The sequence below is a fragment of the Periplaneta americana genome, chromosome 11, assembly GCF_040183065.1.
Source record: "Periplaneta americana isolate PAMFEO1 chromosome 11, P.americana_PAMFEO1_priV1, whole genome shotgun sequence".
Lineage (NCBI taxonomy): Eukaryota > Metazoa > Arthropoda > Insecta > Blattodea > Blattidae > Periplaneta > Periplaneta americana.
The window spans coordinates 9679861-9707812 of record NC_091127.1 but is presented as its reverse complement, the minus strand read 5'-3'; the positions used below and the strand labels follow the sequence as shown (position 1 = coordinate 9707812).

Below are 27952 nucleotides of genomic sequence, written 5' to 3'. Positions count from 1 at the left end.
GTATGTACAGTTTTGTGTTTAATATCAGTGTTTCTTTGTTTCATCTGTTCCTATGACACCGGTACAATCTGTTTTCGAATCTACGTATTACTCTGTGAAAAGATTTATTAAATCTACATACTTAGACTTCAACAAACCAAATTTGATAACACAATCTCAAGGGGAAAAAATGGAACTTTTTGCATCATAACCCACAGTTCATTCCCGATTTACCACGAAAATCGTCTGTAGCTGCATTTAGATTGGCAACAGGCCATGATTGTTTGGCCAAACACCTGCATAGAATTGGAATATATCAGTCCCCTAACTGCCCATTGTGCAACTCAAACCAAGAAATGGATTCGGAACACCTCAAAATCTGTGCTTCAGTGGCTGGTCATGATAATATCTTTGAAAAATATTGGAGTGCAAGAGGTCAAATGACTTTATTGTCAAACGCCTGGCATTAGAAAACAACAATAATTTATTTTCGTAAATGATCAGTTATCCGAAAAATGAGTTATCCAAACACCCCCATCCCCACTTGTTTCGCATAATTGAATGTTATGTTTTGTTTAACGACGCTCGCAACTGCAGAGGTTATATCAGCATCGCCGGATATGCCAGAATTTTGTCCCGCAGAACGGATAATCGATGCTCTTCTGTATATAAAATCTCATGAGCCCCAATTCTTCCTATATCAGTGTCACATGAATGATATAGATTGCAGGTGGGGGTGGGACAAACCCACATGTACTTAGGCTGGCCACTCATATGAATCCACTGTGCTACCTCTGAGTTTGTAACCAGTAAATTTTGTCTGGATTCCTCTTACTAAAGGACAGGCGCTTTTACATGCAGTAGATTTATGACAAGGGATCACACCTATACTTCCCTTTCGAGTAAAATCATACTAACGATTTTATAATCGTTAAAAATTTAATGTTCTTGGTCGGGTTAGAACCCTGAAACCTCAGCTTTAATGGCTAGCGTGACAGTCACTAGACCACTCAGGACAGCTTCCTTAAGTTGATGTAACTTTACAGTGTGCTATGCACAATAAGCTATTCTATCAGACAAATGAAAGTCCTAGTGGAATTTGAGGTTGTAAAATAATGTTTATTGTGTAATTTCACAACATATTAAAATAGAGGTAGAAGATGGAGATAAATACAAGGAATATGAAATGCTTTTGCTTTATGTAACTAATACCAGAAGATGAAGAACTCTCTAATAAATTTCATACATATTTTGCTACGTATAATTTGAAAGGAAATTAGGTTATAAGTACTACTGTAACGTAAACTACCTCACAGTATGGCCTAGACTTCCTGCAAGAAGGCCGGATTGACATGGGTGAAGACATTCAATATTTATGTAAGGCCATAATGGAAATTTCGAAACCCTCCATACTTTAGATGTTACGTTTTTATTTTTATTATTGCTGATGTTCGTGATCACGTACCATGAACAAGTTTCTGGTGTCAGAATAAGATCATCCTTTACAACATTTCTAATTTTCTTTTCAATATGTAAGGCAGGTGGAACACAAATTTTACTGCACATTATTAAAATTTAACCATATAAATAGTTGAGGAAGCATTACTGTATATTAAACATTAAATTCCTCACCACATCACGATGTGACTACACGACAAGTTATTGTACACCTTTAAAAACGTCTGGACTTCACCTGTTCATCTTGTTCTTTACTAACATCATATAAATTTGTACATAACAGAACACTGAACTCTATGAATGTACAATAGCGGAAGAGACATATACTAGTGAATCTACAAGGTAAGGTATTCCCAGTTACAAAAGAGATTGCAATAGAAACTCGTTCTCATGGACAAAATTTGTTTTAAATACTAAGGTTGGATAAAAAGTAATGGCAACAGTTCGATATTTCTGACATGGCTTTATTCATAGGGGTACAACATTTACGTACCGTCCACACCTGTGGAGTAATGGTCAGTGCGTCTGGCCGCAAAACCAGGTGGCCCAGGTTCGAATCCAGTCGGGGCAAGTTACCTGGTTGAGGTTTTTTCCGGGGTTTTCCCTCAACCCAATACGAGCAAATGCTGGGTAACTTTCGGTGCTGGACCCTGGACTCATTTCACCGGCATTATCACCTTCATTTCATTCAGACGCTAAATAACCTAGATGTTGATACAGCGTCGTAAAATAACCCAATAAAATAAATTTACGTACCTCCTATATAGTCGCCCCCCTTATTTATTACCTTTTGCCAAATGTTTGGAAGGCGTTGTACACCATCAGCGTGTCCATCTTTGTTGATGTTCCGTATTAAACGCCCTAAAGCAAGGATAAGTTCATCTCTGGTATTGTACCAGGTCCCTCGCAGTGGTTCTTTCACTTTGGTGAAAAGATCGTAATCGCATGGACTCATTTCGGGTGAGTACGGTGGATGTTCCAGAATCTCCCATTGCCAGCGGCGCAAGAGGTCCTTGACACCAGCAGAGGTATGACTCCTTGCATTATCATGAAGAATGATGGGGTTCTGTACCCCCAAGTGTCGTCGTTTTCTCCTGAGGGCTGGACGAAGGTGGTGCTGCAGGAACCTGCAGTAGTAGTCCGCGTTTACCGTCTGCCTTGCAGGTACAGCGTGGTGCAGTATTACCCCATCAATGTCATACGCCACAATGAACATCACCTTCACAGCGCTTTGTGTAGGGAGCATCTTCTTTGAACGAGAACCAGGATGCTTCCATTCATTTGATTGGTGTTTCAAGTTTGGTTCATACGAGCGAGTCCAGGTTTCGTCCATAGCGACGATTCATCCAAGAAAATCGTTACCTTTCCTTTGGTACCGGTCCAACATGGCCTTCCCAGAATGCTTTAACCCATCGTGCCACTGTGCGATATGGCAACGCTGCATCGCCACATGCTTCACGCAGTCCCTGAAAACATTCTTGTGCACTACGACCTCGTGCCATTTCAATTTTGATCCAGGAACATTGCTCTAGTTTTGTAAACGTGGTCTAAGGGAGCTCGCACTATCCCTATGAAAGTCAACGTTCTACACACTGCAGTAGATTGACAGAGTACTGTCGCCGCTGGCTGCACTAACTCATCTAACAGTCCTTGTTCATGTCCACACAGCTGTCACGTGATAGCAGTGTTGCCATAACTTTTTATCCAACCTATTTATTCAATTAATATTGTATATCACTAGCAAACAATGTATATGCGAGTTCTATTAATAGATAAATACAAATATATTAACTTCTTTATAAAATAAATCCATACTTCTGGTAAGCCAACAGCCTTTTGGATGAATATAGTCCAATTGGAGAATTACCAAAAAACCAAGAACCTACCAATTACATGTCTATGGAAATCTCAATGTGACAATAATATTTTCCAATGTATAAGCGCATATTCAGACGATGTATTCATTTATACATCATTTCCCCTTTTCACTTCCTGTTGCAACACAAGGGTCAGGTACAAATTGCATGGAGAAACCGGACCCACTCCGAGCACTGCAGCCGCTTGTTTCAGTTGACTGAACTGTGATGGCAGTATCGCTCCCGAATGAAAAACACCTCGAGTTACCACGTATGGATATGTGCCATATACAATCCTATTTTATTGGTAAAGATCTGAGGGGGCAAATAAATATATCAGGCACACTTGAGGAATATTTACATTCATTCAAAATACTGTACTGCAAAAACATGAGCCTATGGACACTAAATGCACAGCATGCACGTGACAGATGTAACAGTCATTATTTCTACTTTACATTTACATACAAACAGTTTCACAAGAGTGGAAAAACAATAAAATCCATGACAGTCCTCTTAGCACGTTATTTTAATGTGAACATATACTGCTATTTACAATGCAAGTGACGACGGCATTCCCAACATAGCATAAGTGGGAACAAAATTAACGAAAATAAGTTCCTAAATTACAGAATTAATTCAGGACTGTGCATTTCACAGATTACAGGTGCTCGTAGGAATAAATACTGTGACACATTTCAAAGAGGGGGGACATTATGTATTTGTGTTCATACTTTCTACCAAGAGTAAAGCTACAAGTTGCAGCAACAAGTATCAATTACAAATGTAGTCCAACACAGTCATCCCCTTAAAATGCTCGGCCAAACGGGAGGCAACGATAAAAACTTATTGGCAGAACACTATGTGACACATACGTAGTCCAGTAACACAAAGTAGTCTTGACGTCCGCGGTCGATGATCTGCTCACCTGGGTACTACACGAGATAGTGTGAAATGCAGCAGAGGCCGAGGCGGGATTCTTGTACTGTTATTAAAATACAGGGCACTTCTTTGCATAGTAACAAATTCTTTAAACTTAAACAGAATTCATTATTTTGAAACTTGTATCTACAAACACATATAATCATATTTAATTTCGTTTTCAAGTTCAACAAATGACGGTTAATGATCTGCTGGAAAAGCACAAGTTTATCGTTGGTAGTCACTGATTCACTGGCACTATTCTTCAGTAATGGATTCCACAACCGAGGCGAAAAAAAAAAACATTCCACATGAAAGTCATTTGGTTTGGTTGTACTCCTCACGTCATGTCTGGTAACAAGAGGAACTCGGCACCCACACATTCACTTGCCGTACCCGTGATTATTTGTTCTCCACTAGCTTGTCACGCAGACATTTGATTTTCTGGACGAAGTAGGCCTCAAGGGATTCTGCACACTTGAAAAATGGCGACTCACGAGGATTGTAGTAACGACAATTGTCAAAGATTTTCGTCATGTCACCTATAAACTCGCTTAATTTTTTGTATGATCGTTCGTTGATCCTCAATTCAATCGTCTGAAGATCTGGTCAAAGAAACAAAAATACAGTATCATAGAGTACTAGTTACATTTGTACAGCATACACTATTTATTACTGATGTTAATTTATAAATTAGAAAGTATACACTGAGGGACATCTTAAAAGTAAACATGCTAATACTAGAGATGGGTAAAAAAAACTGGAACAGTTTATTTGGAACAGTTTCATGAAACAACCTGTTCCAACTGTTCCAAAGAGCGTTACATGCTCCAACGATGCATATGGTTCCAAGAGATAAACAGTTCAATTTCTAAACAGTTTTCCTCTTCTTTGCTGTCTGCAAAGGCCATGTTTAGCACTCTCATTGACCTCCAATCGAAAGTAGATATAATATTATCCATGTTCCACATGGCCTTCGTGCAACAGTAGCCTATGTAGGATCGCGCAATTTAATTGTACGAATCAAATTCCCTAATAAATCTGATATAAATTATTAGCTGTCCATTGATGGAGAATATGTTCATGGTGTCCTAACATAGTGTTAATTATTAATATACTGCGAAAAATATCATCGGCTAATGTCATCGTTATTAAACTATTTTACTATTTTTACTAAAATCAATTAATTTTGATTGTAGTTATTTACTGTACCCCTTAACAGTAACCTACGAAAAATGACTTTCGTTGTCATAATACACTGAAGAGCTGATTTAAAGACGATTCAAGTGCTTTGAAACATTTCCTGAGGCAGATGAGAATTTGGAACTCTTGGAACAGTTGGCACTGATGTTGTAAACATATTCTTATGAAACTGTTTCTCTGAAACTGTTATTTTGGAACAGCTTCTTTCATGAAACAGTCACAGTCGAAACTGTTTCTTAAAAAGAACGGTTTATCCCATGTCTAGTTAATATCATTCATCCAACAAAAAGAATTAAAAGTATTTGACTATATAAAAATTAATGGAAAAAGGAAAGCTTTCAGATTATCTTAAAAAAAAAAAAAAAAAGTGAAAAAATCAACATGGGTGAGAAAGAGTATGTTCTGTACAAAAGTCAAGGAAAATAGAGAATAAAGAAAATCGACAATATAAAAAAAGAAAGAATTTTGAAGGAGGTCTTGTGTGAAGATGACTTACAACAATGAAAATGTTTTTGGACAGTGATAGAAATTAAGTAGGTATTTATCGACATTTCTGATATCCCTAGCAACTCGCAGTTCACTTAAGAAACCTCATCTTTGTCACTCCAAAATCAAATTTAATCTTTCTCCTAAATTCATTTGTGTGTATTTATCCTGGTTAAAGTAACAATTACTTCTCATAAATATACAGAGTAAACTGTAAGTAATGTTGTTAATTTCACGGGGTTGTTCTTTGAGATATTTCAAACAAAAAAGTTTAATACAATTTTGTTACTTTTTGCTTCCTTTTCGAGAAAAAAAATTATGTTATATGAAACATTTCATAGCGTGTTTTGGAAGACCCATTGATTTAATTCTCAATGTGCTCAGTCAATTTAAGAGAGCAGTGTATTATGATAATAAATGAATGAAAATATTTTAATTCTGTCCTTTAAATGTGCAGAAATTTTATCTGAACAAATGTAACTTTTCGTTCTGAAAAGGAATTTTGAAGTGTTACATTTGTTTGAATCAAATTTCTGAACATTTAAGGGATAAAACTAAAATTATTTCTATAATTTATTATCATAATACACTGGTCTCTTAAGGGGAGAGGATGGTATTTTTTTAAAACTTTTTTCCTATTTGGTGTAAAATATTAATTTTTTGTACGTAGAGAGCTCATAGCTATAGCAACTCAACCAAAAATAAATATTTTGGAAAAAAATTATTTGGGGGCCCATATTTGAAAAAAAAATGTACCCAATGCAGGATTTTACTAAAACCGACATATCTAAACCATTTTTAAAGGTAGATTCATCCAGTTTTTTGCAATGTACTTGCAAAAGCATACTCTACAAACTGTCTGTAACAGAATTTTGATATTAGTAACACTTTTCTGAATTCCTTTCTTGCAAAGAAACGGACGTAGTTTTAAAATGAAATCAATTAACAAAATTCTGTTACAGAGAAAAGTTTCCTAATAGTCTAAAGAATGTATGATCTAAATTTCATATGCCTGTATCTTTAATAGTTCAGAAATTATATCCATTTTTGTCTGGCAATGTAGCAAAAAAAATTAAGTTACCGTAAACCGATAAAAAGGAGCGAGTAATTTAAAAATCCATAGCGCAGGAAGTTTAAAAATGGCGTCTCAACATCCGATAAGGGCACAAATACCCACGAAATGTTATGCAATACATTTCCCACAATCAAAGAGTATTTTAAAGAAAAAAATTTTTTTTTTAATTCAATTTACCGGAAACAATAATAAAAGGGGGCGAGTGATTTAAAAATCCATAACGCAGTAAGTTTAAAAATGGCGTCTCAACATCTGATAAGGGCACAAATACCCACAAAATATGCTATGCATTCCACATATATCACAGAATATTTTAAAGATTTTTTTTTTTTTTTTTTTTTTTTTGAGAATTTACTCATTTTTCACCAAAAAATACCATCCTCTCCCCTTAAATTGACTGAGCATATTGGGAATACAATCAATGGCTTTCCCAAAATACGCTGTGAAATGTTTCATATAAAACAATTTTTATCTCGAAAAGGAAGCAAAAACGAGCAAAATTGTATTAAATTTTTTGTTTTAAATATCTCACAGAATAACCGGTGAAATTAATGACATCACTTATGGTTCACCCCATATGTAGTAAATTCCATGTTTTAGCAAGTTCAATTGTAAATCTTAACAAGAATATAAATTTAAAAAATGTATTTCTGAGTACACAACAGCTCTTCCTCCCATATAGGTGTTAAGTACTGATTACTCAATTAAGGCTACTAGTTCCTCATAGTATCAATAGATGGTAATGTCTACTATTGTTTTCATTCTAACAACAGGAGTGCAAAGATGCAACTTTTTAAAAACAAAGAATTATCTTCATAATTACGAAAATTATTACTTACCCATCGGTTCCTTAATAACTTTATAATAGTCTGGAGCCTCATTCGGATCTACAGGTTCCATAAATGGCCAAGCACTTTTGTGTGTCTGAAAAAACATTGTACATAAGAAATAAAATACCTGACCAATAAAGAAGTTTCAATAAATGCCAAAAACTAGGTAATATTAAATACCTGTAATTGTTTAATAAGTTTTCTTAAACCTTCAAAATCCTTCGAATTTAGATTTTTCATATTTGCAAAATTGATATTGGAATTGCGTTGACAATTTGGACAGATGTATTCATCAATATTATCCGCTTCGGACTGAAGGATTCCCACACAGCGCCCATGAAACCAATCCTGACATCGATCACAGCATATATAGAATCTGCAAAAGAATTCCAGCAGATTAACTTTCAACCTCTGTATTAATCAAAAGTAGGAGACTGATATAAAACCAAGGACTCTCTATTTTATCTACTATTGTTACAAAAATAAAGACTTAATTCATTGTTTTCAGTAACAAAAGCGAATCTTCATATTAATTTAAAACGCAAAACACTATAAACATAAAACACGCCTTTTAGAATGTAAAACGTAACTTTTTAAAATGTAAAATATGCCTTTCTAAAACGTAAAATATACCTCTTTTAAAACATAAAACACGTCTTTTTTAAAACGTAAAACATGCCGTTTTTAAAACATAAAACCCACCTTTTTTTAAAACATAAAACACGCATTTTTCAAATGTAAAACACACCTTTTTAAAACGTAAAACATGTCTTTTTAAACCGTAAAATATGCCTTTTTTAAACGTAAAATGTCCCTTTTTAAAACGTAAAATATGCCTTTTTTAAAACATAAAACACGCCTGTTTTAAAATGTAAAACTTGCCTTTTTGAAATGTGTTGTTGTTGTTTTCTAATGCCAGGCGTTTGACAATAAAGTCCCTGTGGTGTTTGGGTAAAGGGAGATAAGTCATAAAAATGAGTTCGGATATAAGTGAAAATTAAACTTAGAACCCTTGTTACAAATAATTTTCTACACAAATAAAACACATCAACTGCTAGTATTCTTTGATTTTTGCACACCCACTTGTATAATTTAACTTATTTGTTCATCTGGGGAACAAAATTCCATCTGTACAAAAAATGACTTATACCCCTTTACCCAAACACCACAGAATTGACCTCTTGCACTCCAATATTTTTCAAAGATATTATCATGGCCAGCCACTGAAGCACAGATTTTGAGGTCTTTTTGAAATGTAAAACACGCCTTTTTTTAAAAACGTAAAACATACCTTTTTAAAAAGTAAAACATGCCTTTTTAAAACGTAAAACACACCTTTTTAAAACGTAAAACATGCCTTTTTTTATTTAAAATATGCCTTATTTTTTTTGACGTAGAATGTCTCTTTTTTAAAACGTAAAATATGGTTTTTTTTAACGTAAAATATGTCCCTTTTTTAAAACGTAAAATATACCTCATTTAAAACATAAAACACGTCTTTTTTAAAACGCAAAACACGTAAAACACGCCTTTTTTAAAACGTAAAACATGACTAAAATGTAAAACATACCTTTTTTTAAAACGTAAAATATGTACTGTATTTTTTAAAACATAAAATACGCCTTTTTAAAACTAATCATCTTTAATGTCAGGCAAAATATCAACTGAAACGTATTACAATTCTGAATGTTTACAGCAGCTACAGCATTTGACGAAAGTACATTCTTTTCTGATATTAGTATTTTCTCCAATCAATTACATCATTTGAACCAATAAATAGCAAAATTAATGAAATCAAAAATACTATTAAAATTCTCCAAAATCTATAAAAAAAATAAATAACATTTCAATGGATACCTTCCCATTGTGAAATCCAAGGAAATGAGATAGCAGACTCCTTGGCAAAGAAAGGAACAAAAATTAAAAAGAGTCCGCTAACACTAACAGTAAATTTTTGTCTGAATCCCTCCACTCAGGGGCAAGGTTCTTTATTTGCCAAAATCAACTACATGGGACCTACCAGCTTTACATTTTCTTAAGGAAGCATGCTAAGGACTAATGTCGCTAGGACAGTTTTGAATCACAAATCGGATCCAGCATAATAATAACCTCTAGACTCCAGAGGACAACACCAGATTAGTTGATGGAAAAGTAAAAGAAAGGGGGCTGATACTTACTGAGACTCATCGTAAGGCTGCTTACAGAGACAATATAATTCTTGAGTATCTCTAGCATGTCTGCATTCAGTGCACACAAACTCTGTCAAGGACTTGCTCATCTCCTCTGTGATGCCAACACATTCTCCGTGGAACCAGTTATTACACAGGTCACAGCCCACATAGAACCTGGAACGTGCATATATTACAATGAAAGAAAATAATAATATACAACAGCCTGCTACTCTGTCATGTGTTGCTTACACACTGGTTAGGGAAAAACATATCGCTCATGAAACAGCTAAATGTCGCAACCCACACAATTTCTAAAATTGAGATTCTGACATGTATAGATTCATTGGCTAGGAATACACATTCTTGTAAAATGTTTTATTAAAATTTGGCTCCAATTGACTGGACGGTGTGACTTTTGGTGTTCCAAATAAGTACTTTAGTACGATTCTTGGCATCTTTCAGTGCAGTCCCTACCCGGAGATCCGATTGAGGGACTATTTTACACTGAGGGACTCCATGTATCATAAGCAGTGAAAAATATAGTGGGACTGCGTTGGAGGTAATGCAGCTTATGTGGGTACCTCTTGTTACTTGTTAGCTTAAAGAACAAGTTTAAGCCCCCTCACCACGACAAGGTGAGTACCCACGAGAGGGTCAATAATATTGCAAAACAGGCAACATATTTGCAATCAAGACCTTTTCAAGTGATATCTCTATCCAGTGCTTTTGCTTCAGTAAAGTCTCATTTTACAAACCTATGGATCAACAATTGGCTCTCTTCTGGCAACGGAAACATTTTACAGTCTGTACAAAAGAAACCAAATGACCTGGAAATGTACAAACCTTGCCCAGACATGTTCAAACATTTTTAACAAGAGCCAGAACAGGTCACATTGTCACTCAATTACACCTACACCGATTTCACATTTCTGATAATCCTACTTGTCTGTGGTGTAATAATCATGACGAAGATCTGGAACACATTCTTCTATACTGTCCATCCATAAACCACAAAAGAAGTAAATTAAAATCATCAGTACCAGTTGCAGAAGACACAGCCCTGCAGTATATATTGACTACACCCCAACTCTGGCTACTAGCAACAGGCATCTATAATGAACACCAATCAAAATACCCCTCATTTCTCGTGAAAAAAAAAACAACTGAATAGACTACAGTGGACTTTATGTTGTGAGCAAACAGCTGGATACATTAAGAAGATTGATTGATAAAATGTTTTATCCAGAAAATAATTTTTTCCCCTCTCAATTTTATGAAAAACAAAAAAGTATCCTAATCATACATTAATGTTCACAGGCAATATCTCAAAGCTTTAAAAAAACAATTTAAAAATATCAGCATATATTCATTATGATGATAAAGTAAGGCTATAAATTGAAGACGTAACATTCTAAATGTGCTAAGTGCCAATTTTTCAAATTTCATTTTGTTCAACCTAAGGTAGGAACATCCATATGAGAATTTCGCAGTGTGTTTCTCATCAATATCTCAGAAAGTTGTTTTTGGCACTTAACACATTTAGAATGTTAGGTCTTCAATAATACCGTGGCATTTATGAAAAATATAAAGTACCCATATAGTATTAATAGTGTTAGAATGAAGGTCTTTATGTACAGCATAATTAGTAAATGTAAATATTTTATATGTATGTATGTTTTAGTCAGCAGTTCGAGAGTGAGACAATTAAGCCAGGAGATAACGGAATAAAATAGTTCCTTTCCCTCTCCAATGATAGATTGCTGACTAGTAACATACAGAGAGCTCCTTGCAGACAGGTCCCAAGTAGTAATGTTCCGTCAGCTTAATGACCGTAGTGAGGAGTGCCTGGCCCGAGGAAGCTAAGTGGTAAGGGGTGGAGTGGGACCATCTGTATAGTGCAGCGAGCACGGAATTGTCCATATGCTAGCGTACGACATTTACTGCCAGCTTCTGTACATAAACTGATACTCACTTTGTTTCATCGTACGGTGTCCTACATAAGCAATACAGTTTCTCCTTCTTCCTGCCACTTCCACCTCCTCCACCGCCTGGTGCACTGCCACCCCCACTTGGAGGACCTGGGGCTGCTCGCTGTTGTTTCCTAGGTCGTCCACCTCCACGAGAGGCTGACGGGGGACTAATAGTGGTAGCTGACACAGGTGTCGATTTTCTCTTCCCACTCCCTGTCCTCACTTCGTCTTGTTTACTTCTTTCTGCTTTTGTTCGAGCAGCTAACTCGGTTGATAGATCCTTCTGTATAATTTTATAAACATTAATAAATTATATATAATCTCACTGTTAGATTAAGGCCCAATTGTATCAAACTCCCTGACTAAAGATCAACTTTAATTGAAGATCGGAAAGTGAACCGAGTTCAGACACTTCTTCTATTGTATAAAACTTTTCTGCGATCAAATTACCTTGGTTCAAATGCAATATAAGTTCACGTGAAAAGGATTTGGCAACATCACATAAACAGGTGAAATATGTGATGTGCGGACCATGTTGTACAGATTTGTTCAGTGTTGCCAATCTAGCGACTTCAACTCTTTTCAATAACAATTTCTTTTAACTTTTGTATTGCTTAAATAGGGGTTTAGAGAACTTTTTAGCACCCCATAGTGACAAAATTTAATCTTTCTTTGTTGATTAATGAGAAATCTAGCAACTTTACAACTACTTTTTAGTGACTTTCCGTACACACTGTTGGAGACACTGGTTTATTTGTGCAATGTAAATAATGGCGGACAATAAGAAGAAGGTTGACTGTTCTCCAAATTGTTATCATGTTATGGTGTTTGATACAGCTAAACATAATAAAGCTTTATAAAACGACAATTTGAAAATTTATGAATGTATCTATCACATCCATTAATAATTAATGGTTGTTATAAACATAATATAATTATAGGTTATGTTGTTTGATACTGCTGAACACGATAGAGCCTTATAAAATATAAGATTGTTTGTGTATTAAGGCAAGAAATTGAAAAATATATATATAAGTGTAACTACCATATCTATTAATATTAATAACAATGGTTATTCTATTTGCACAGTCTGCCACTCGCATATTTCAAACAGAAAAGAAATAACTGAACTTGGATCATCTAACTTAATCGGAGAAATTTCTTCAGTCAAAGTTGACTGTAGTTTGAGGCAAATTAATCTCAGATTAGACTTTATACAACACAAAATTCCAAGTTCAGCTAGAACAAGGATCAATTTAACCTCTGATCTAAGATTAAATGGTTTATACAATCGGCCCTAAAGGTTATTTACTTGATCAGTTGCTGAAATGTAGCCATTTTTCTCACCTGAATCTCTATTTGAAGTTCCTTCTCAAGCAAGGCCCGTTTCTTGATCATATCTTTCTTGAGAAGCTCTTTATGTCGAAACAGCAGCACCTGAAGTTTGGTCTGTACCTGCAGACGTCGCTTTTCCTCTTGGGATTCACGGCCCTTGCCAGCTCTTGCCCGGGCCACAACTGTGCCAACTGTTGCTTTCTCTTCATTGCTGTAATCATCCCACATTGGTCTGTTAAAAAACTATTACATTATATAATACGAAATAATGATGTATTAAAGAATGTTTTATACACAAGTAAAATTAAGTGAAGTACGTGCTTTAACTGTCTCTACACAACCTACGAATATCGATGTTCAACTCAAACTAAGATCCTTAATAAACCCACTATAGTCGCGACGCTGTTATTCCCGGCGTGACTCCTCCTCTTTGCTTATATCTTAGGAAGTCAAGGCTCTATAAAGTCTAGGTAGGTAGTATCGTTCGCCATTTTTGTTCTTTCGTTGCCGAGCTACCAGACGAGGGATCTATTTGCCACACCGTTAAACATTATCATGTCGTAGCTCCTATGATAATAAATCAAACGCACTGTAATTCAGCAAATAATTGAGCGGGAAATAACGTCCTCATGTGCTTTCTGCGAACTCCAACGAAAGAGCCAAAATGGCAGGCATTTATATTAAGTATTTATCCAGCCTTAGGAAATATATAACATCTTCATCAGCGAATCACAAGACGCACACATTTAAATGTAGCTGACCTGCACGTGATTGGCTGACGGAAATTAGAACGACGGGACTATAACTGTTTCGTTTGAACTCCATTTAAATGAGACAGAACAGATTTTGTTTAGTGTACAAGCAATTACTGGCAACCACTCAGGTTAAATGTGAGATCCTTGTACAGTCTCATTCAAAATGTCGTGAACTTTTCAATTTTACAACCACATTTCCTGAACGTATTATACGTTTATGCATGCAATAAAAGAACTGAACTGCGGCATTATAGCAAGTGCAGCAAGCGAACTAGGCAACACTGCTTTCCTATCATAGGCTAGACGGCATAAAGTGGCTGAGTTTAGCTCCATTCATATTCCATCTTATTCTGAATCTTGTACAATCCCAATTTCCAATTGCCATGCTTAACATTTGTATTCTCTAGAAACAGTCTTGGGGAAAAAAATTGTTAGAATCTGATTCAATAAATATATTGTGAATAAGTTAGTTGTATGTTATAAGGCAGCTCTGTCAAGGAAGTTAAAACACAACGAATTCCTTCTGGAAGACTGCATTACTAAAATAAGGTAATAACTAAACTAAGTGAAGTCGTGCTTTATCTGTTTCTACACAACCTACGAATATGATGTTCAACTCAAACTAAGATCCTTGATAAACCCACGAATTGTTTCATTTGAACTCCGTTTAAATGAGACAGAACAGATTTTGTTTAGTGTACAAGCAATTACTAGGGAACCATTCGGATTAGACATGTGGTTCTTGTACAGTCTCATTCAGAATTTTGTCTCGCAGGAGTTGTTTTACATGACATGAGCCTATCGCATTTAAGCACACTTAAATGTCATCGACCTGGGCCAGGATCAAACCCGCAACCTCGAGCACAGAAGGCTAGCGCTATACCGACTACGCTACCCAGGCCAATATCTACTATTATATAAACGATATAATGTGATGAAAGAGTAATGGAACGGAGAAAAATTCTCTCCGGTGCCGGGATTTGAACCCAGGTTTTCAGCTCTACGTGCTGATGCTTTATCCACTAAACCACACCAGATTCCACCCCGGCGTTGGACAGAATCATCTCAGATTGTTCCAACTCTTGGGTTCCCTCTAGTGGCCGCCCTAGTGGCTTAGTGGATAAAGCGTCAGCACGTAGAGCTGAAAAATCGGGTTCAAATCCCGGTGCCGGAGAGAATTTTTCTCCGTTCCATTACTCTTTCATCATATGATGACGCAGAATATCTGCATGGAAATATCATATGTACTTCGGTACATTAAAATAATATAAATGATATAATGTGAACTGAACTTACTTTGCATCTTTGGTCTCTATTTTAGCAGCCTTCCGCTTCGGCGCAGAATCCCAGTCATCTTTGACAACGTTCTGCTGCTGGTTCAAAGCACCTTGTGGTGAGGTCTGAGTAAGCGGTCTCTTCTTTGCAGGCACCTTGGCTGTCACAGAAGTGGCTATTTGTGGCTGAACTGCAACTTCCGTCTTATCCTGCTTCATTTGCTTCTCCTGGTAACGCTGCAGTTGTAGAAGTTTCTCTTCTATTTCTGGGTTTAAGTTTTCTTGTTTTAGCGCATTTTTTATTGCTGAGGAAACATAATATTTACATGTCAAGTGTAAGACAGTAAATTCCATTAATTAATGCTTTATGTGACGAAAGTATACAATTCCGATTCAGGGATATGGAAATTGTACTGAGGCCAACATGCACCAGATTTTACTATTTTTTGTGTTTTCTTTTATTAAGTTTCGTAACTACACAGGTTAACATTAGAATGGCAAATTTTAAAATACTGCAAGATTAGAAAAGAGCTGGCCTCAGTAAAAGTATCACTGATGTATGTCTCAATTTCACCATTAATTTTTGAAACTGAGGTTTAATTTGAAAATATTTACAAGGAGAAAGACACACGAGATCATTAGAATGGAGATGTGAAACAAATTACTGTTGAAGCTTCACTTGAAATATTGTTTTAGCATGTGAAATAACTTTTAAACTGTGTGAAACATTTTGGGAAAAAAAATGTATAATTTAGCAGTAAAATGTTAATGTAACAAAACTGTATGAATAGTCAAATGTAATTTTATTACTAACAAAAGAGTGTGCAAACAGCTATCAATGAAAGGTAGAAATGGAGTTAAATGGAGTTATCAGTCCCCTAACTGCCCATTGTGCAACTCAAACCAAGAAATGGATTCGGAACACCTCAAAATCTGTGCTTCAGTGGCTGGTCATGATAATATCTTTGAAAAATATTGGAGTGCAAGAGGTCAAATGACTTTATTGTCAAATGCCTGGCATTAGAAAACAACAACAACATGAAAGGTAGAAAGGCATATAAAATAAGTTTCCATTTAAAAGAGGCACTTCATATTTGCCTGTCTTCTAAGAAATTTCTCAGCTCCTCTGATAGCTTAGTGTTAAGAGTATGAACTTATCATTCCATGATCTTGGGACTGATGTTTAGAACTGGAATGATAGTACTAATGGTGGACTAGATTGTAGGATGAGGGTTTCTTTCGGAGTTCTCCCATTTCTCTCAGCATTATACAAAACTCTCCATTTCACATATGAGTTCACCAAAATACAGTACATGGTTTAAAGTGAAGAGGGGATGTCCAGTCAAGTGTTACTTTCCTGAACAACATTCACGACTGGTCCCTAATCAGATGGGGACACTTGATGGACGGTACTTTCTAGTAGATCAAGGGACATTTTTCTGGTGTTAAACAAGGGATTTTTGTGACGCTTAATTTCAGTATCCCTCACTAGTACCTATGGGGTGATCATGCTGGTCAGGGATCACCAAGCTGGTATTCAGAGAGCAGTGTATGTTATCTGGTGACCATTGGGGACCTGCCTTGTGTCATCTTTGCAGTATATTCAGGGCTGAAAAATGCTCATCACATCACATATTCATCTCATCTCTGCTTTCAAAGAGCTGAAGACTATAGGGACCCGCCTGTACAGTTTACATGCAGATGGACATTTATCCACCCCCTTTGCACAAGACATTCCTTAAGTTATTTTATGCTCGACCATGCCGAAATGTAGTAAATATACACCTGGTAGCTGTCCTTTAATGCATGTCATTAAAGTACACCTACTCATTAAAGTACAGGTCTTCAGCCAATGATAACTCAGCTTACATGTGTTCAGCCAATGACAAGTCAGCTTTGTACCGTTATAAAACCGCAAGTATCGATTATTCTCGGATATGCAATCGAAAGAGAATTAGCGAAAAGTCACGGAGGCTGGAAATCCAATACTGTCGCAGAAGGTTATGTTCTGTTACTATAATAATTAGCGTTAATTGTAAATAATATTCAAATAAATTCAATTTGTCATCTCGTTTTTCAATGTCGAATTCAATAATCAAGGTTATAATATTATCAAGTTTAACGGGACTATGTTAAGGTCAATGACATTATTGTTCCTCGGAAAAAATCAATACTTTCGCGTCTGCGCACATCTCACAATTCACGACCTAGAACAAGGTCACTTCCGATCTTGTCAGATACAAATAAAATGTATACATCTGAATACCGGTAATTTCAAGTTAGAAATATGGTCGAGCATAAAAAGTCGTATGAAACTCACCTATAATGGTAATTAAGAAGCTCGTATGAAAATTATGAAACTCGCTTGCGCTCGTTTCATAAATATCCATACTCGCTTCTTAATTACTATCATTATAGGCTCGTTGCATAATGTACTATTAAAGTCGTTTGCTATAGTATGAGACGTTTTTTCTGCTATCATGAAGTGACAAGAATGTCCTTATACTATTGATATTACACTTACCTAAATCTAAAGGAATATGTCATTCTGCTTAGGCTAATAGCTGCATGAATTTTAAGAGTTTGTGGACTTTCTTTGCTGATACATTAAAAGAATTGAATTGGAAGATGCAAAAAAGGTGACATGTTACAAAAAAAAAAAAAAAAAAAAAAAAAAACAAATTTTACAGAAGACAATGAAACTTTCTAATTGCTGCAAATCATGTTGTGTATACATATAAAAATTAAGTTGCCTGTACTAGTCTACAAATTTTGGAACAAGTAACTTAATTTTTATATGTATACAGAACATGATTTGCAGGAATTAGAAAAGTTTTTATTGTCTCCTGTAAAATTTGTTTTTTGTAACATGTCACTTTTTGTATCTTCCGATTCAATTATTTGTATATATAAATTAAACAAGTTCAAGAACATTAAAAAAATTAAAAATTAGTCTAAGAAAGACGACAGATACTTCATTATACATTTTATGCATTTTTGCAACAACAACGCAGTTCACTATCACGTCCTCTGATGTCCCTATTTGCATGTTCAACTATCATTTAAAAAATATACATTAATAAAATCATTCACTGTACACACAAATGTTTTCCCCAACTGTAAGGAGAATGTCAGGTAATCTATGGCGAATCCTCGGCCTCATCTCGCCAAATACCATCTCGCTATCACCACTGCCATCGATGCTAACAGCTAGTAGTTAATAGAGCGTTGTTAAATAATCAACTAAAAAAACCCAATATTTAATTCATCTGCCTGTAATGTTTCTTATGTGGAATACAGAAAACGAAACAGTACCGGTATAATTCTACAGTAAATGATTTCATTTACATATGCTTTTTGAACAACAGTTCAAGAAGACAACATGTGGACAGTAACATGATAGAGGAACTGAATTTTTGTGAAACGCATAACACATTTAATGAAAAAATGTCACCAATGTGACACTCATATTAAAAATTAAACTCAAATAATTATGCATATATTTTAAGAAAAATAGTTAATATTACTCTATTTTCTATCTTCCAGCATTTGTTACATAAACATTTCACTGCATTTAGATCTTTAAAAAAAATTTATAGTGAGTACTATAAATAGTAAGTTTAAATGAAACAGTAAATGTTAAGGACAATCGAGTGTATGAATATAAATATTGTTGAGTTTAAAATTTTATAGAGAATTTCAAAATCGAATTAACATTCTCAAAATATTTTTGAAACAATTTTTCACTAATGTGAATATCTGCTCAACTTAAAAGGTGAAAAATTAGCTACACAAGGAATAATATGGCACAATATATATATTTTTTTACAACTCTACTCTTAACGATATGTCTTATCACTATAAAATTAACACCAGAAGTTTCCTATTAGAGAGTGTTTCACGAGTAATGGACACTGAAAACGAGGACTAACAAAGACTTCGGTACTTATGCACTTACTTGTGTAATGATCAGCATCTAATTAGTAAAAAATCTATCAGCATAAACACACAGGGTATATTTTATATTTCTACATTTTACTTCCAACCCTTTGTTGTACGGTACAAATCAATAAAAATTATTTTGTACACAATAATGTGAAGATTAGAATACAACATACCATGGTTGCAGTCAGTATACAAAATTTCTGACTTCAACTATCATCAACATTGTCATCATCATTGTCATGATCACCACCACCACCACTTCCACCGCCACTGTCATCAAAATCATCTCCATGATCATTATAGTCACCTCACAGTCATCATCACATTGTACAACTTAAGCTTCTATCATCCTTTGAAAGCTTACGAGAAAAATTATTTTTTATACAGAGTGATTCAAGGATTTACCGTCCTTTGCGGAGCTTATTTCCGAAAACATTCTGAGCAAAAAAATGTCATATAAACATTTGTCCTAATCTCAATATTTTCAGAGTTACACTAATTTGAAGTTGTATGTAAAATACCTTTATTCTTGAGTTTTAAGTGTAAAAGAATATTACAGATAAAGAATGAACTATTCAGAAGTATTTCTTTAATTAGCTAGTATTCTGAAGCTGAAAATGTGTTGTGAATTCCATTAGTTGCTTCGTACAGAATTTTTTTTTTTTCTATTTTTAACTACAAAATTATATTTTCTTACGCATTTATCACAACAATTGTTACAAATCACGCCACTCTTGTAAATTCTTTAAGACTGTACATTAGGACGCATAATTAAACTGTAAAGAATCAAGTTCCTAAAGTCATATAATTTGTAACAATTTTGTGATAAGTGCATAAGAATGATGTAATTTAGTTAAAAATTATAAAACAAAATCTGTACAACACAATTAACAACATATTTTTAGCTTCAGAATACTAGTCAATTAAAGAAATGACACTTCTGAATAGTTCATTTTCTATTTGTAATGTTTTTTACCCTTAAAACTAAAGAAAAAAAAACGTATTTTACTGACAACTTCAAATTAGTGTAATTCTGAAAATATTGAGATTAGGACAAATGTTTATATGACATTTTTTGCTCGAATGTCTTCGAAAATAAGCTCCGTAAGTAACGGTAAATCCTCGTGAATCACCCTGTATTGAAGGTTTCCATCCTGCTGCCTAATCCCAAAGATGCAGGCTGTACTTGGTGGTCATTCAGCATGGCTTCTTTGTGGATATAAATAAAGCACGTCAGAAAGCTACAGCATGTGAAAGACCTATTCTTGAACAAGGGATATCCAGGTAAAAATTAAAGGACTGTTCTCTGTTCTCAACTATAGCAATTATCTATTACCCTACAACAGGACTAATCAATTCCACAGGTATCCACACCTTAAAAAAGGAATTCCTTTTACTAACGCATTAGCAGAACCCAGAATGGCCGTAGCTGATGTCTGTAACTTATCAACTATAAACAAGCAAGATAGACGAACAAAAAATTTAGATTTTCCCCAGTCTCAAATGCTGAAGTGACCATTACACAAGTAAATACAATACATTAGTCATTGCCGCCAAAACCAATAAAATTGTAACATATTATCCTTTTATGTGACTGTACAAAGGATACAATTTAATGGCTTGTTAGTGAAACTCACGATTTTCTAACATGACAATCTGTGAAACAAATTTTGCCATCTCCAATTCTTACTTGTTGCAAGCAATTTTGATAAAATTCTTATTTTCATTATTAAATTCCGAATTTTATATATGGTTTGCTCAAAAATTATTACAAAGAGCAATATTTTGATTTAATGTATTACTTCGAATATTTCTTTATTCAATCACGAATTACAATTCACATTTTAAAAAGTGCAACAAAAAGACAGTCATGAATCTTAGAAATTATTATTAATTTTGAAATTCTGTGGTTGTTCATATTCATTTGTAATTGGAAATTTCGTAAAAATTTTCAAAAAATTCCAAAATCTGAATGACATGTAGGCAAGGCACAAAATGAGAGTGTGCGTTAACTTTTCAATTCGGTTACAACACTCCTCAGTACTCACTATGTTGGATGTACTCTGGTGTTAGAACAAATTTGTTTGAAGCTGATGTTGTAGTCCCTGGGGTGATGCCTAAGAGACCACCAGTACCTGCGGTGGAAGTAGTTCCTGTTTCTGTTGTAGCGCCGAGTTCAGGTGATAACATCTGGTCACTAGACGGCTGCTGTCCGTTCACTACCACTTGCTGTTGGGGCACAGAGTTACCAGTTGCTGTGGGACTAGTAGCTGCAGCCAGTCCAATCTGAAAGGCAACATAACAACAATAAACAAGAGAGAATGGTGAGTATAAGTGGGTGGGTGGGTTACCATAACCAGTTATATTATCGCCGCGCTCTCATGGTTAACATTCGGCAGGTCTTTGAAATTTAATTGTATTATTGTTTTCAATTTCTTATGTTGCCGCTCCAATCGCTCACCTCAATTTTAATATTGCAACCAATAAGCTGCTTTCATTATTAAATGACACCTAATTGTCTAATCCACGTGCACTAAAACCAAGGTTGCAATGTCTTGTGCTGAGGACGAACATTAAGGTATGTGATTAAAAATTATTATTAAAGAGTTATTATTAAGAGTTAAGAATGTCAACGTACTTGTATATGAAATAATAATAATAATAATAATAATAATAATAATAAAGGTAAAGGTATCCCCGTAACATGCTATGAAGGCACTTGGGGGGCATGGAGGTAGAGCCCCATGCTTTAAATGACCTCGGGACTAGAAAGAGGTGGTGTGGTCAGCACCACGCTCTGACCACCTTTTACCCCGGGAAAGACCCAGTACTCAATTTTATAGCAGGCTGAGTGAACCTCGGGGCCGTTCTGGAAGTTTGGCAACGAGAAAAAATCCTGTCACCACCTGGGATCGAACCCCGGACCTTCCAGTCCGTAGCCAGTTGCTCTACCAACTGAGCTACCCGGCCGCCAATAATAATAATAATAATAATAATAATAATAATAATAATAATAATAATAATAATAATAATAATAATAATAATAATAACAGTAATAACAATAGCCATTTAACAATATAACAAACTAGTGCTTATTCTTATCGAGGAAACAGACGTGACAACGTGACGCTTAGAGTGAAACCTACAGAGCAACAATCGGTCGGCAAAATTATGTTTTAAAAGCACACCATGCTCGGGCTTGGGTTGGATCCCCCTTTGGTCTTTGGTTTCTTCCGAGGTTTTCCCCAGCCGTGGGACTGAAGCCGGATGGTCTATGGCAAGTCCTCGGCATCACTTCATTTCCCCCTTTGATTTGATTACCTGGTTGGGTTTTTCCGAGGTTTTCCCCAACCAAAAGAGAAATGCCGGGTAATCTTTTGGCGAATCCTCGGACCTCACCTCATCATTGTAGAAAATTACTACATTCTAAAACTGTAAAAATTGTAAAATATTGTAAAAATGTAATTGTAATATTGTAAAATTTTGACTTGTTCCACATCTTAAAGCTTCATTGCTCATGTAAGATCTATGGAAGATAATAAATGAATGAATGAACCGCACATTATTGTATGATGCTGACATGTTAAGCATGAGGCCGCAGCGATAATAACAGCTGGGGGGATCACTGTGCTAACCAGATGATACCTCCATTCTGGTTAGATGACCATTTATCTTTGTGGAAGCATGTGGGTGTGAGATCAGTAGTTGGCTTTTAATGGGCTGTTGGACTATGAATTTATTTTTTATTTTTATCTATTTTTGCAAGTGAAAGTTTTTCGGTAAAAGAAGTTCAAACTGTGAATAAAACCAAGGTAATATGCATTTTTGGGGGGAAAAGGTAGCCCACAGGAGTCCAAATGAAGTAAGGTCATGCAGTCTATTATAAAAAAAAAAAAAATGTAAATATTAAACCAAAATAGAAATCAGAATATTGCAACTCTGTGAGTTACAATGGTTCATTACACACAATTCAAACCACTAGACCAGCCTTTTTCAACACGTGGCACACAAAGTTGCAATTTAAAATCCTGCACTAGACCATAGTTTCTGACAGAGACTTCAGTACAATAAATGAAAGGACAATCATTCTTCGTGATTGATGATTATTACAATTTAACAAAGGAATGCAGAAAGAACAAATCTTTCCATGTTACCAAAATGGTACAGTTCCAGTTTGTTGAAGTGAAGGAAATTGCAAACTATTATGTTATATGCAAGAAACCATTGGGGGACAGAAAAGATGGTGAAACAAGATGAGCCACTAAAAATTAAGTTCTGCTTCAGTCTGAACGAAATGGAACATAGAAAATTCTTGGTATTTCCCAAGACATGGTGAAAGTAATACCTTCAACATGGGACATAGGGCCACTAAATACTGCTCTTGTCAAGATGACCTTATTGGCATGCTACCATTCATTCCTTCTGTTAATCATGATGTTTACAAAGTTTGATGATACGAGCGTAGAAGAAAATAATGTAGGTCAACAGGACAGTACATAGTAAAATGGAGATGATACAATTAGATAATTTGTATTGATGCTTTCGAATCAGAATGGGCCAACTCCCACTTCAGGAAAATTGCTCCTAATAAAATTAATTCCAAATTTTGAACTCAATAGTCTCAATATTGGGCTGGTATAAATTAATTAGTATGCTGTACTGATTATATTGTAACTCAAATATTTTGTACCTAAATATTCAATAAATCTATCCTTATACTGCTTTTTTGAGGCTTGAAAGTAATGTAATTTTCCCTAAGATAGGTTACTAGCCTTATCGTTAGGTAGTCCAGTAGTGGGGCTGCCACTTTTAGCCTCTGGAACAGGCTTGCCTCGAACAAGTACAAAATTTCAATTATCTGGGTTGTGAAATATCTTATCAAAATGATAAAGTTGTGAACAAGAAAATTACCAAATTTACACAAATACATTACACAATACATTAAAAGCTAAATTAGTACAAAAATCTACAAGAATAAAAATATATAATACACTAGCATTACCCTCCCTTTTATACGGAAGCGAGATTTGGACATCAAAGAAAAAAGACATAAACAGAATCAAAGCAACGGAAATGAAATTTTTCAGGAGGACAGCAGGATATACTCTTTTAGACCGAAAAAGGAATGAAGAAATTTTAGAACAATCAGAAGTAGAATCAGCAGAAGAAAAAATCAGCAGATACAAATTCAATTGGCTAGATCATATAAGAAAAATGGAAAATTCAAGAATCCCAAAAATTATGATGCAGTATAAACCTAGAGGACATCATCAACCAGGAAGACCTTTTAGAAGACTGCTAGATGGGGCCGAAACAGATCTACAGAGGCCTAATTCGTGAAGGATGATGATGATGATGATGATGATGATGATGATGATGATGATATTCAATAAATTATGAAATCTGGTTAACTTCAGTCTTCATTTTCTGCATTTTTAAAAAATGACACATGGACCCTTCAAATAGACTTTACTATAGTTCATTTTATAACATTAACTATGAAGTGATGAGTACCATAAAAATTAATAATTCCAAATGGATATCCTCTCCTTGTTCATATATCACAACTCCCTGTTGTGTGCAACAAAACACATACCTGAGGAGTATCGGGTTGTGCAACTTGCTGAACCACAACTTTAGGCTGAGACTTAACAGGAGAATGCAGAGTTGCTGGAGCAGTTGTTGAAGTTGGACTGGTTACCGTTGAAGAAGGTGCAGGAGGCGTGGGTGTAACGGCTGGCTGCTGGACTGCAGTTGGTGGTGGTTGAACAGCCAGATATATTTTTGTTGGACCTAACACTCCCTGCTTGCCCGTTGTTGCTTGTGCTGTAGAACAGTTTCATACATTATATGTCAGCTGACCACTCCCCATAAATGGAACTCAATCCTCATTTATGAGAACAAAACCATTTTGTGACTATTTCAAAAGCATCTTAAAACATAAATTCGAATCTAAGGGCAAAATAAAAAAAATTAATTTATAGGAAAAAACCTCCCAATCTCAAACAAGTGAGAAAGTTTTGTAACTTATTTACAATGGAGGACAAAAATATGACTGTCAGCAGTTCATAATTGGGCCGGTCAATGGCCTACTCACTGGACACTGCTCACGTAAGTATCAGGTGTGGATATAACTGATATCAATTCTGTGTTGTTTGGATAAAGGGAGATAAGTCATAAAAATGAGTTTTCAGTTAAGTAAAAATTAAACATAAAATTTACTTTGTCATACGTTAAAAGTGTTAAAATTGTTAAAAAAGGTATATACCTTCGACAGACGGCCTGTTTCGACGCTATGTGTCGTCGTCTTCAGTGTCTCTTGAACCACTGGTGATCTTGACTCTGCAATGTGCAGTTGTCGATGGTAGGGGTGGGGGTGTGTTGCTCCTATGGTGGGGGTTGGCTGTTTGTATGTTATGATGTATTATGACGTCAAATAATGTGTGCGTATCGAACTGCAGTTGTGTGTTAAGTATATATTATGGGTAAGCTATTGTAACATACAAACAGCCAACCCCCAACATAGGAGAAACACACCCCACCCCTAACATCGACAACTGCACATCACAGAGTCAAGATCACCAGTAGTTCAAGAGACACTGAAGACGACACATAGCGTCGAAACGGACCGTCTGTCGAAGGTATATACCTTTTTTAACAATTTTAACACTTTTAACATATGACAAAGTAAATTTTATGTTTATAACTAAGTGTTAACGAGAACTTTAATCAATGAAAAATTAAACATCGGACTCTTATTGCAAATAATTTTCTACATAAATGAAACACATCAAATGCTGGTATCCTTTTGATTTTTGAACACACACTTGTATAATTTAACTTGTGTGTTCATCTGGGGGACAAAATTCCATCTGCACAAAAAATGACTTATCCCCCTTTACCCAAACACCACAGAATTTATTTCGCTTCTCAGTAGAAATACATAAGCACCTATGTGATTGCAAAGGAATTGTACAGGTACAACTAAAGCTGCAGCATTCTGAAAAAGTATACTTATTGTCAATTTAAAATACTGCATAACATACTTCAGCAAAATTTATTATAGACTTCTATAACTAAGAATGTAACATTTTGGAAAGATATACTTATTGCCAAATAAAATAATGTGAGTATACTTCAGCAAAATTACAGGTTTATGCAAAGACCCAAAACTTAATATAAAACCATTTATAAGATAAAGCACTACTAAAGATCATGTTTATTTTTAGGTCTGAAGAGGAACATTTACATGAATGACCTCTAGATGTAGATGATGATGATGATGATGATGATGAAACAGTAATAGTAACAATAAATAAATAAACAGAATTTTTGTGAAAGTATTCAGATTTTTTTACACAAAAATAACAAACCCCTAATTAGTATCAACCCCCATTTAGGGTTGATTATTCTAAGTCCCCAGAAAAACGTTAAATAGGGGTTCTATTATAGTTTTTTCACTAGTATGATGATCTAACAGTGTATACAGCAATACTTCAGAAAAATTTCATTTCAGTAGTTTTTAGTTTTCTTTTGTTGGTTCTCTGTACCACCAATTCTCGCATTCATGAATTATTTATTAAATTCGGAATATGTATTATATGACTTTCTTGTGTTAAATACTATCGTACCTGGTTTACACACGTTTCGACCTTTTATGGGTCATCCTCAGAACAGGTCGTTGTTGGTCTTGGCGCCTCTTCTTTTGTTTCCTGTGAGGGTGTGTTCGTGTGGTGTAATGTAGAGTCGAAGAGTGTGTGTGTTCTGAAATTGATTTGTGTGTTGAGAATTTCATTGGGGTGTGTTTTTGTGTGTCTGGTATATTTCATATTGTTCTAGTGTGTTTAATTTCTGGCTTTTTGGTTGGATGTGTAGTATTTTCATGTCTGTGTTGATGTCTCTGTAGGTGTGGTTAGCATTTGTGGTGTGTTCTGCACCAGTTCTGAGGATGATCCATAAAAGGTCGAAACATGTAAACCAGGTTCGATAGTATTTAACACAAGAAAGTGATACAGTGTTAAAAGTTGTGTAATCAAGATGTATTTATTAAATGAGGGGATAATGACAATTATAATAACCATGTATCTTAAGTAGCCCTCACAAGTAATCCAAATGCATTACCTTTGAGCAACTGTTGTTTCACCTGCTGCTGAACTACAGCAAGTTGCTGCTGAGTAAATTCGGCACCTTGAAGACCTTGTAATACAATTCGTGGGCCTTGCGGGGTCTGGATCACCTGCGCAGTGACGCACTTGATGACAGTGCCGGGTGGCTGTCCCACCAGAAGCTGTTGTTCGAGGCTGGCAGGCTCTGCACTTGCCAGCTTCTCCTCTGCAGGAGCCGCAGCATCTGCTGGCTGCTGTGGTGAGGTCAGCTGTTGCTGCTGTGCTACTAAAGATGGTACTTCTGCAGCGGAAGTTGTCATGGAGGGGGCTGTCTGAACGTTGCTGTTTGGAGTTTGTACTTGTGCAACAGGTTGCTGAAATATAAAAGAAAATTAATAATTTGTACATGAATTACAAGTAATAGAACTACTGAAATAAGATTACGAAACACGAGAACTGAGGCAGTTCCGGTGATTTTGGAAGTGAAAATGGTCTAATTTGTGTGGGATTTCTTAGGGAGATGGATTAAAAAATTTAAGGCCCAGTTTCTTCAACCTTGTTAAATTATAACAGTGTGTTATTCCATTTT

The 27952-nt window shown here is 35.4% G+C and overlaps 1 protein-coding gene across 8 annotated transcripts in view; it reads right to left on the bottom strand.

Annotated features, from left to right (window-relative positions):
• Positions 1-4506: 4506 nt before the first annotated feature.
• Positions 4507-27952, bottom strand: part of E(bx) (nucleosome-remodeling factor subunit NURF301 E(bx)) — a 110133-nt gene continuing 86687 nt past the window's right edge. For 5 of the 8 annotated variants that reach the window (XM_069838946.1, XM_069838948.1, XM_069838949.1 and 2 more), the window contains 10 exons: positions 27380-27737; positions 24855-25084; positions 21307-21544; positions 15336-15618; positions 13297-13495; positions 11952-12232; positions 9986-10153; positions 7989-8184; positions 7818-7902; positions 4507-4819 (listed from right to left, as the gene is read on the bottom strand). In XM_069838946.1, coding sequence (XP_069695047.1) covers positions 4617-4819; positions 7818-7902; positions 7989-8184; positions 9986-10153; positions 11952-12232; positions 13297-13495; positions 15336-15618; positions 21307-21544; positions 24855-25084; positions 27380-27737 — 2241 coding nt within the window. In that variant the 3' untranslated portion in view covers positions 4507-4616. The remainder of the gene's footprint in view (positions 4820-7817; positions 7903-7988; positions 8185-9985; positions 10154-11951; positions 12233-13296; positions 13496-15335; positions 15619-21306; positions 21545-24854; positions 25085-27379; positions 27738-27952) is intronic. The other 3 variants (XM_069838950.1, XM_069838952.1, XM_069838954.1) reach the window with 3 other exon arrangements.